Source organism: the organism of the source record quoted next, unplaced genomic scaffold (genome assembly GCF_019419815.1).
Source record: "Pyrus x bretschneideri cultivar Hongxiangsu unplaced genomic scaffold, Pyrus_bretschneideri_v1 Contig22, whole genome shotgun sequence".
NCBI classification, from domain to species: domain Eukaryota; kingdom Viridiplantae; phylum Streptophyta; class Magnoliopsida; order Rosales; family Rosaceae; genus Pyrus; species Pyrus x bretschneideri.
The window spans coordinates 3,835,945-3,848,058 of record NW_025999524.1 but is presented as its reverse complement, the minus strand read 5'-3'; the positions used below and the strand labels follow the sequence as shown (position 1 = coordinate 3,848,058).

Genomic DNA, 12,114 nt, shown 5'->3' with positions numbered 1-12,114 from the left:
ACCTTTAATTAATAAATTAATTGTAACTAATGTTTGATTAGTTCGAAATTACTATATATAGTGCGGGGAGTGACGAGGAACCTCAATTCACATGTCACGATATCCCAATCTAGTCAGTGCTTAATGACACTGATATCAAAAGTTAATTAAAAGTATGTGTTTATCTGTTTCTTATATAATTATTAAATTAATTAAAAAAATTTGTGCTAATCTGAATAGTGATTTATGTATATTAACGCTTAGTGTCGGCAGTTTCCAAGCCATTAGGGCAATTTTCAGTTGATGGTGGACTGAAGATCACTACGCCACCTCATACCCTGTCAACATGTTCCGTGTCAAATTAACTTTACATAAATCACTTCAGGGTGATATTAGAGACGAATTTCAAGTCTTTATTTCACACGAACATCCTGAATTCTCATAATAGTAGTTAGAGAGAAGCTAAAGTACATCTGTATATCTTCTTAACCTTCGAAAAAATAAACTACCGTAGTAAGTCAACAGTTGGTATTAGAAACAAAAATGGGAATCTTTGATATGGATGCTTTTTATTGATTGATTGAAAAAAATATATGGGAATCTTTGATATGGATGCTTGAAGATAAAAAGATTGAAGGGATATATATATATATATAAGTATATATATAAGTAGAAATTAGTTGATTAAATGGCCAATCACTAGAAACCAACATACAATATGTGACAAAGATAAGTTTAATATTGTAACACCCACAAGATTGAATTTATTTTATTTTTTGTTGAACTTTATGTTTTCAAGTATGATCTCATATTGTGCGCCCCAAAAACCAGAGAAAGGAAAGAAAAAAAGTCACCACGTCCAGGAAATGGGTGATGTTCATTTGGATAAGCAAAAGAAGTGGCTTCAATCTAGGGCGGGCCTCCCTCTCCCTTCCTCTTCACCCACAACAAATTATTTTTTGGGAAGTTTTGGCTCTGTCATTTTTTTTTTTTTTTTTTACAACATAAAGTAATAAAACTTAACACCGTTAAGTAAAAGAATACATGACGATCAAACGAAAAAAAGACACATGAAATAAACATCAAATTGGTGACAATAAACATGGGCCGATTTTTTCAGCCATGGATCTGTTGTCTCCAAATTAGTGTCTCCCATGTGACTTCTTTGTAAAGAATGACCAACTAATTATATTGTCGAATCACATGCATGAAATCATTAGATAATGTTAATGCTATGCTTCAAACACCAAACCCTAGTGGGTGCATGTACATGCGAGGGAAAGAAATCATCTTTGAATTTTTTCCTCCTAATTCACCAAGTTCAGAAATTTGGACCTGTTGAAATTTGATCTAATGGCTAAAGTTAATATAATTTTTAAAGTGGACCCCTATTTATAGTCGTTGGATCAAATTTCAAAAACTTGAATTCCAAAATTTGATGGGTTAGAAGGAAGAGATCCGGAGATGATTCATTTCCATATGTGAGGTTATTTATGTTGCCGACATGGCACGCATAAAAGAACTAGAAGGCAACGTAGTCAACTTAGACTTTGCCACTTGGGGGTCGTAGTTGGCCACCATTACCTAAATAATACGAGCCAAATAGCAACAAAATAATATCAGCAAATAGTTTTGCCTCAATCCTCAAAAATTGAGATTGATCGGGACTGTCTTGTTTTCTTATCTTGCAGATAAGTGTTCATCTTTCTCCCCCAATGACACGTCGTTCCCCATACCACTGGCACTACCTGCCAACTTATTTATCTTCACAATATTTTTCTTGTCTGATTAATATTTTATTTTATTGTTTTTATATTACTCACACTTGCCTAAATAATGTGGGTGAGATCAGCCAGTGACGAATTATTAACCGCGGGTAGTGGTTTAGTGGTAAAAATCGATTGCGAGGCTTTCTTCAAATTAAAAATTGGAAGTTTTGGATTCGAAACCTGTTATTGGTGTGAAAACCAGATTTATGGCCAAATAGAGACTGAAATACCTTTGTGAGTCTTTCTAGCCCTTCAAAAAAATAGATAACCATGATTTGCCATCAGCTCTTCTTCTTTTTAAAGAAAAAACCAACGATGAATTATTTAATGAATAAAAATAATAAAACTATAGAAAATTTAAACGATTGCACTAGAAGCTAAAGTGTTAAACAACTAATCCATCTCAAAACGAGGTCAACCAAGTCAATGGGTTGTAAATTAGTTTGGACTAATCCGCACTTAGAGGAAGATTAAGCACTGTTTGACTTGGAAGTTCAGCTATGCGGTCGCAGATGGCAAATTATATACAATGTTTTAAAAAAGGACGTAGGCAGCCGTCTAGACGCTAGGTGATGGTGAGCCGAGGCGTTTTCTTGCAAATCGGTTGAAAAAATCGGATGGGCTCTAGACGGTTTTTTTTTAATGAAATTAAAAAATAAAATAAAAAACCTATCTAAGTCTAAGTGGTACATGTGTCATCCTACAATATTTCTCACTATGGTTATATGGCATATATGCTTAATGTGTTTTTAAATTTTGGACTTGTTGGATACTCTTTTTGCATTTTATCATTTTTTTATTATCTTATCCATGGATTTAAGTATAATTTTTTGTTAGTGTCAATATGCACTTATTTACAAGATATACAGAAATTTACTTAAATTCACCTAAGCACCTGCCTGAACCCCGCCTAGCCGCCTAGGCGCTAGGTGCCAGCCCATCGCCCGACTAGCGCCTAACATTTTTTAGAACCTTGATTATATATATGAAAATGTTATAAATTTATTTTGAATTAGGAGAATGGGAGATTTTATTTGGATCCAGTTGTCTTATCTCTACACCCAACTAAAACATTTTCTCTACTAAACTTCCAAGTTTGCCCTTAAATGAATAAGAAAATAAATATTGGTGTCTTTATCTGTATACCCTATAACTCAAATCCTAGCACACCATTGCACTCTTCCATTATTTCCGGTGAAACCCACCCAAGTGAGAGCAAGATCAACAACGACCATGTGCTCCAAAATTTTCAATTGAGATTATTTGTTGAAATTTTTAGGAGTAAATTATTAAGACCATATTAGTTATATATCCTAAATCCAAGTCGTGTAAAAGCAGTTTCATCCACATCACAATTTGGAGAGCCCAACAAAGAAAGTAAGCAGAAGCTGCAAATCAAAAGCACTTTGGTAAAGGAGAAGCAGTGGGAAGCCGTACCTCCCCCAGTGAAGGAGCTCCCGTGGTGAAAAGTTGTTGTTACTGCTTAGGGAAAAAAAAACATTAATATGGTCATATGTTACTTTGGGCACCCTCAGCTTCTTATCAGACATCATATTTTCCATCTCCAAAAACTATGAATTGGTGATACCATTTGGTCTGTTTGTTGGGGTACCTCGACTGATGTTTTGATGGAGACATTGCAAGAAGTGGTTCCCAAGTCCGAGGAGAATGCCAATGAGATAGTAGTTTGTTTTGCTAGAAATAATTGAGGGGTGGAGTGGTGTGCTAGGTTTTGGGTCATTGGGTGTAGAGATAGAAACATCGATTGTTATTTTCTTATTTATTTATTTAAGGTTAAACTTGGAAGTTTAGTGGATAAAATTTTTTAGTTGGGTGTAAAGATAAGATAAAATTTCCCTTTAAATAATCTAGAAAACAAAAGAATGTTATGGGTTATCTCAGTGAAGGGTTAACCCGTTGGGTGGTGACTGGTTTAGGTTTCAACTTTCATCTTAAAGGCAAAATACCGCATAACTTATGATGGTTTACAGAGTTTTCGGGCATATACACTCAGCGTCGGAGTTTTATGGACTATGATTTTCTCATTTTCAAAAACTCATTCCTCTTTTCTCTCTTCTTATTTGAACGATCACGACTAAACTATGTTAATATTTTGTATTGACTTCTTTATAGAGAGAGAAACACATAAAGAAAAGTGAGAGAAACGGAGAGGGAATGAGAATAAATTTAGACAAAAAGAGAATCACGCTCTCAACTTTATATGATCAACGTCTGCTTTTAAGATCTTAACAATGAATTAGTATCAGAATTTGATTTCACCACACAACTTAGTCAAACTCTGCGAAAACCGTCTTGCACGCGAGTCGCGAGGGATGCATCAAATTAAGGGTTAGCCATGAAACCATCAAAAGGTTAACGTCCATTACAATTTACAACATGCCAAATCTGTCTAATCAAAGAGTAGTGGTTGGACGTGGAAATATCACTCGAAAATACGAAACAATAATAATAATTCACCAACAATTAAATATCATGTATTTGTCAAGTCTTTATTTTAAGGCTACACTTTATATAAAAGAAAGAAATGTCAACTAGGAAAGACGCGTTTTATAATTATATATCTGGTTGGTTGTATCTTAAAAGTCAAAATCTCCAAATGCAGCTCCACCTACTCATTTGTTGGAGTTCGGAAATTTTATTAACTATTTCAATCAAACCTTGCCCAGTTGGAGTGTTGGACCATTTGCAAAGTCCAAAAGCTGCAAATTGCATGCAAAACGTTAATCAAGATAAATGAAACACACAATACCAGCCCTGTCGCTTGATAGAGAAATTAGGGTCTGTAGACCAAACAGATGAAGATATTAGGGTTTTCAAAATTATGGTTATAAATTATAATGAATGACTTACATGTAAAGAGTCAAATGATGTTTTTAAGAGCAAGCTAGCACCGATTTTGCTTGATGACCATATCAAGAGGTGGATGGAAATAGGGACCTAGGTGATCTTAGGGCCATCCAAAGTCCAGAAAATATGCATGTGAAGTGAAGGTCTATCGAGGACCCTCCAAATGTTTAGTACGGGTCTCTGTTGTGCCTACCAAAGTTCAGATCTTGGATCCATCACTAACCATATCACAAAAGTCCATCAAGTTTAATCCTAACTGAAGTCATTAGATCTTATATATGGTATGCTAATGGTTCCACTGAGATATTTGGTAATCGCCAACATTTGAAGACGTGATGATGCATGCTATTCTTTTTGAACAAGCTGCAGAAGAAGAATAAGAAGCGGTCGAAGAAACAAAGACCCATGACCCAAAAGTCTGCCGAAAGAGAGTACAAGTGGGCTGCATGCCCATGACGTGGACGTCTGTTGCCTAAACAGTTAATTAAGAACTGTATGCATTATGTTTAATCAATTGTTTAACACTTAATCCCATCTCATTATTCAAACGAGTCTCAGTCATCGGGAGCTAACTTAATTACTTTAATTATTTGAAAATTTGTCACAAGTCACGTGTGAAACGGTGAGAGATTCCTTTGTTCGAACGCTGTTAATCCGGTAGAAAAAAAAATGAAAACTAATTAAAATGGTTTAAAAACTTTGAGTTTTAACGATAAAGACAAAATAAAGGGTAAAGTGAATAGTATCCGAATTGACATTTTAATGTAAAAATGTAGTTTTTCGTTAACGTGAACAGTACTGAAAGTTTTTCGTTAAAGTTAAAAAAAAAAAAATTGATTGAATTGACAAAAGAAAAATATGGTCCTTGTTTCACAGCGGCCGGGTTTCACTGATTAGAAACGTGCTTATCATCTGCTTGATTTTGTGATTAATTAGTACTAATTAATGATGACTTTTGCATGATTGTCGAAGTGGTAGCTAATCTTGCACTTTGGGAAGTGAAATCAGTGATATGTACAATGTAGGGAAAAGAATTGGAAGAGAGACCAGTTTCGAAATGTGTGGTTCCATTCTCGCGCCGCGAATACGACCTGATATATCAAGTGTAATAATACAATTGTTTAAAAACATCTTGAAAAAATAATTTCTAACAGATTATATTATGACACTTGATGTACCGGTAACCGGCCTGTGTTATCGGACACTGAAAAATATATCCAATTCCATGGACTCAAGGACGCAAATATAAATTTACATCAATATATCCAACAATAAACTCGTAAACTTAAGGGTATAATGGCTTGGGCCTTATGCACTTTTTTTGTAGTAAAAAATTCCGATATGTTGTTGTAGTAGCACTGGCTTCGGGAGGACCTCGTGCCGTAAAAAACTGCTCGAACGTATGCAAAAACCATGAAGCCAATTCGTGAAGCGGAGGGGTGCTTGTCCACATCATAATTGAGAAATTTGTACGAACGCAATCACGTAACTTCCCCATCGTATATCTTCTTCTTGGCAAGTGAAATGTTAACACTGCTACTTTCCGCTTTAGAGAAAACTCTGCGTCGCTGTTACTGGAGAGTCAATGGTGTTGATGCCTTGGCATGTTGGCTCTCCATTTCAAGAAGCATCAGGGACTTCTGTCTCTGATACCTGTTTCTCTTAGCAGAAAGTGCTGGAAGAAGGGGAAAGAAAGAAGGGAAAACCCGTCAGGAGAAACGGAAAAAATGAATGCGTAACAGACTATCTGATTCGACAAGACAACGATGCCTAGATATGCAAGTGCGAAGTTTGTTCTACCGCTATTGCCTATTGTGTCCATTTACAAAAATACCTATATGTTTCAAATGACTGCCTTAATTTGAAAGAGTTGGAGCTACGGGATAACATCGCACATTAAAAGAATTTCGGGTAAAACGGTTTTAAAAAGTTCAAGTTCACTAAAACGGCCAAACACGATTGTAGAAGATTGCAACAAACACAACACCACTATGTGAATTGCAATTAAGTTGCTACTGTTGGTGAGATGGAAAAAAGCATGAGCATGAAATATAAACAACAAAATATAAGATATACAATGACAATCTGAAATTCATTCATGCTTACCCATTAAGTCTTGAGGTAGGCTGAAGTCATAATCATTCCTACGCCTTCGGATGCAGAATATGTATAACGCCAACACGACCAGGCAGAAAACAAGAACACAAGATACGGCTATCGCAATTTTACCCTTCTTAGATAAGCCGCCATTTTCCCAAAACAGAGGACAATCAGGTAAAGATGGTACGCCACACAAACCTTTGTTGCCATAAAGACTGTCGAAGAAACATAGTAGCTTATTAGTTTAGCAACTGCAACACATGTAATAATCATTAATAGGTCACTGAACATTAATGTTAACACCTAGACCGTAGTACTAGTTAGTATTAGAAATGTGTAGCTTCATCGAAATGTGAAATAATATATATATATATATATATATATATATAGTGAGAATATCGAATTATATCGTGACATACTCAATGGCTCCCCCGTGGACGCCAATAGAATAGAGCTCCTCTGGAACTTTGCCTTCCAATAAGTTATTATTCAATAGCCTGGGAACGTAGAATGCGTATTAAAAGGAAAGCAATCAACAAATGGAAAGGATATTGGAAATCAAGACATTGTTTCTTTTACTTTGTTCTTCAGTTGGCCTCCTCTATATATGGTTGATAGTGTTAGTTTACTTAAGACACAATGCAAAGAGCTCCATAACCAAACGATGGAAACAAATGCACAAGCTGAACACTTACAAAAGCTGGAGATTCGAAGTAGTTAAACTCTGTGGTATAGGCCCAGTAAATTCATTGTTCGACAAATCCCTACAAATTCCAATTTAACAACATAAATACTCGCAGGAAGCAAGTAAGAACCAGAAAGTAAAAATAAAATATCAGGCAATGTCAACATATGAAGGTAAATCCATCACTTAGCATACTTAACTACAATGGTTTTGGATGGACAAGCAAAAGGAGGATAATTTTCCAGAAAATAAATCAATAGAAGTGATGATAATAAAACAAACACATTGGAGCTGTTATGACAACAAAAACGAGCATCATAACTTTAACTGTTAAATCTGTTATTTAGATAATGTCATTTTGATCAAGACAGAGAAAACGGGGGAAGAGAAAAATTCTCAAACTTCAGGCCAATATTTCAAAGTTCAAACCATATGACAGCCTGGTTTCACAAAGAGCAGCAAAAGAGAAAGACATGCCCAATTACCACATAATTTGTATAGTGAAACTTTTTAAGTCAATTTGAAGTCGACTGCTGACATTAACAGTGAGGTACATTTCTAGTTAACAAATATGAAGTCGATTTGAAGAAAAATCATGCATACTAACAATGAAACAGTTCTGAGTCACACCAAAGCGTAAAAAACAATTGAAAATTTCAGTTAGACGGTCAGTCAAGTGCGTACAGAACTTTTTTCAGTTACAGAAGAACATAAACAGAAAAAATCAATCACAACAAAGATCAAAAGCATTCTACTGACATTGTCGGAAATGAGTGGGGGACTTACAGCCTTTTGAGACTTTTTTGGCCTAGCCCAGATGGTAATACGCCCTCCAAAGAATTGGAGCTTAAGTTCCTGTAGTATTGTATCAAAAGACAAGATAGTATAAACTTCTACTCTAAACAAGTTGAATCACCAAAAATTAGTCTTTGCAGGTGATACTTACAGGCTTACCAAGTTCGACAAGAGACTAATCTGGTCACTGATAAACCCTTTCAATCCTTGGCTTCCAAGATCGCTGAAATGCACAATACACTTAATTGAATGGATAATGCAGGTAGATTTACAACTTCACATATCGATTTTAATCAACTTCAATGCTTTTGATCAAGAAAATAAAACTCTTACATTCCAGATATGATAAGAACAGTTCCATTCTTGTCGTGCTGGCACGAAACTCCCTCCCAAGCATCCCAATTGGACGGAGCACATGGATCACCATTCCACCCCATCCTATCGGGAACACGAAGCGATTCCTTCAATGCTCTCATAGCAACCACTACAAAGGATAAGCTCCCAAGTTAGTCATATCAATCACAATTCAACTATCATCATCCTCAAATAACTTAATTGTCATTAACTAATACCTTGTTCTGGAACAGTGGCAACATCAGCAGGAACCAGAGCGTAGTTTTCGAGCCCGCTGATCAATGTCGCGCCCGCGACACTCTGAAGCTTCACATTCAGGACACTACTGCTCAAGTTCTTCACTGTGTAATGCCATGAATACGCCGCGAAGCTCCCCACCTCTTTGAATATGTCAATTCGATTCACATTCTTGCCATTGATGAGAATGTCGAACACTCTCTGCCCCGCCTTCTTCACACTCGAATCGATCTCCGCGAAATGGAACCACAACAAGTAATCGAGCTTCGCGTCCACCGGCAATTCGTATTCCAGGGCTTTGCCGTCGACGACCGTCGCCGATTGGTACAATTTCATCGGAAAATAGTTGGGGCTCTGCTCTGTGTTGGCAATGGTGTTTCTAGTGGAGACATATCGGACGGCGGATTCGGAGACGGCGTCAGTGAATCGGAAATCCTTGTCGTTTTGCCATGAGCGGCCGAAGAGGTCGGTGTCGTTGCTGAATCCGGGGCCAAACTGATCAGAGCCGCAGGTTAACCGGCCGTAGTTGACGATAATGTAGTTTTTTCCGATGGAACCGGCGTCGTACGAGTCCGGGTCGACCCGGATGAGCTGAAGAGATCCGATGACGGGAGGGTCGGTGGCAATGCTGTAGAAGCAGATATCCGCCTCAGAGTCGGCGACGAATGCGAAGAGATCCGAGTAGGCGCCGTTGCGGGCGAGGTCCTCGGACCACGGGGAGCGCCAGGAAAAGACAACAGTGCCCTCGACGGAGACGTCGAAGGAGGGGGAGTGGGACTTGCCGTCGTAGTTGTCATAGACAGTGAAGGTGCGGATGTAGTAGCGGCCGGAGGGCAAATTGGGGATTATGTAGCAGTTCTTTTTGCCGGACGATAGAGGGAAGTAGCGGAGGGTCTTCTCTTGTGGGTGGTGGAATTGGAGAGGCTCGGAGACGACGGAGGTTGCGCCGCCGGTGAAGAAGCGGTCGGAGAGCCAGGTGGTGTTGAATGGATCGGTTTGGTCGGTGGGGCTGCCGGAGTCTATGTGGTAGGCGACTCCACCTGTGACAGAAAGAAGAAGCAAAGTCAATGACAGTTAGAAAGTTAGTTAAAGCGGTTGGTCAGTATAATATGTGAGAGTGTAGAGGTTGCTACCGTAGGGATAAGGCGGTGGAGACGCGGCGGATGTGGAGCAGGAGGAGAAGAGAGAGAGTGAGAGGAAAAGAAAGACGACGGCAGTCATTTCTTTTTCTTCCTTTTTTTTAGGGGGTAGGAAGGGAGTGGGAAAGTAGTGTTAGGACATGGTGGCCAGATTACCGGGAGGGAAAGTAAAATGGAGGTCAGATTTGGGAAGTAGGATATCTCCCTCTTTTCTTTTCTTTTTTCTCCCCTTTTCTCCTTTCTTATTTGAAGGTCATGCCACGTTAACATATTATATTTGTTTTTTATAAAAAAAAAAAGACAAAATAGAAAATATGAAAAGAGAGGATAGAAGAAGATAAAAAGAGAAGATAAGAGAATTCTAGTCCCATGTTTGGACTAGTAAGTTGAGTGGGTAGGTTGGTAAATAACGGAATTAACCTAAATAATTAGGAGTGATTTATTTTTTATAGAAAAACTAATGAAAAAAGCTTTAAAACTTTGAGTTTTAATAATAATGACAAAATAAAGGGTAAAGTAAATAGTATAAGATTGATTTTTTAATGTAAAAATATGATTTTTCGTTAAAGTGAACAGTATCGAGAGTTTTTCGTTAAAGTTATTTTTTTCTTTTTTTCCTTTTTTTAAAAGGTGAACACATGTGCACATGGCGATCTAAAGAATTGTATTTACGATTTGTTTTTAGGAATGTGAGATTTGGAACACAGAATAGTACACTATATATCACTATACAAATAGTGGGATATTTGTGTTAAAAAGTTATTAACTTAAAAAATAAAAAAATTCACATTTTATATAAAAACACGTAATGTACTACTCGGGTTTTTATTATAATGAAAAATTTATCCTCTGGTTGGTTGTTGGCCTTGTACTGTAGGCCTGTGTTCAATTCTGCACCCCCGTGACATGCTCACGTTTATGATTTCTTGTTTTCTATAGGAAATAATTATATTCTACAAAATACAGACACCAATTGGTTATGTCATTGTCACCCACTTACTCTTTTTCTGTTTAGTGTTCTTGATTTCCAAGAGAATTAAACAACATCTGTCGCTTTTATCACGTGATTAATAACTAAGAATGAGAACGGAGGAAATAAAATTGAACTCGAGAGTGATTTCAATGTATATTAAGCATTTTAAGTTTTTAGGAATAGAAATTAGAAATAGAGATCCACTCAAAATCAATAATCAAATTTTTATGTTTCTATCATCAACTACCGATGGAGAATCTAGTATTTGAATTTAGCAAATTAACATTTCGATTACAGACATCAAACAAGATGCGAGTTTAAATTATATGTTATTTTATGCCGGTCTAGTTATAATGATACATACGGTCTAGTGGTATGAATTTTATGTAAAATCTAACTGTTAATTTTTCAAACCACTTAGCAGTAGTACTGTGAATTTTTATTTTATTTTGGATATTTTAACCAAATATACATTAGGTAAAGACAAGTTAATGTGTGGGAAAGGATTATATTTCTCCAAATTCACAGATATAACGAATTTATTTAAATAAGCAGATTTTCATTATTATTATTATTATTATTTTCTTTTTTTGGCTCTGGGCTGGGCCTCTGGCTATGATAATTTATTGGCGGGAACGAGAGCGTAGTTCTCTAGCCCACAAATCAACGCCGCGCCGGCCACACTCTGAAGCTCCACCGTCAACACCGTACTGATCAAGTTCTTCACTCTATAACTCCACGAGCACGCCGCGAAGCTCCCACCCCCTCGTATATATCAATCCGAGTGACATTCGCCGTTGATTAAAACGTCGAACACTGTCTGCCCCGCCTCTGTCACTCCCGGATCGATTTCCGCGAAATGTAGCCACAGGAAGTAGTCCAGCTCCACGTCCACCGGTAATTCGTACACTATGACTCCTTCCCCCTCGACAACCGCCGCCGATTGGTACAGTTTGGCCGGGAAATAGTTCGGGGCTTGATCGACGTCGGAAATCGAATTTATCGTGATAACGGATCGGACTGAGGATTCGGCGCCGCAGGAGAACCGCCCGTAGTTTACGAGGATGTAGTTTTGGCCGATGGAAACGCCGTCGTATGAGGTCTCGTCTACCCGAACGAGCATGAGAGATCCGATTACGGGAGCGCCATTGGCAATGCTGTGGAAGCAGACATCGGCGTTGGAGCCGGCGACGAAAGCGAATAAATCCGAGTATG

General features: G+C 37.6%; 1 protein-coding gene across 1 annotated transcript; it reads right to left on the bottom strand.

The window, feature by feature from the left end:
- Positions 1-5,666: 5,666 nt before the first annotated feature.
- On the bottom strand, positions 5,667-10,124 carry LOC103947116 (receptor-like protein 4). The gene is made up of 9 exons (XM_009357975.3): positions 9,921-10,124; positions 8,769-9,827; positions 8,530-8,680; positions 8,348-8,419; positions 8,188-8,256; positions 7,412-7,480; positions 7,136-7,213; positions 6,723-6,931; positions 5,667-6,291 (listed from the first exon to the last, which is right to left on the bottom strand). The coding sequence occupies exons 1-9, from the start codon at positions 10,006-10,008 to the stop codon at positions 6,188-6,190; spliced, it is 1,899 nt and encodes a 632-aa protein (XP_009356250.2). The 5' UTR covers positions 10,009-10,124; the 3' UTR covers positions 5,667-6,187.
- Positions 10,125-12,114: the final 1,990 nt, after the last annotated feature.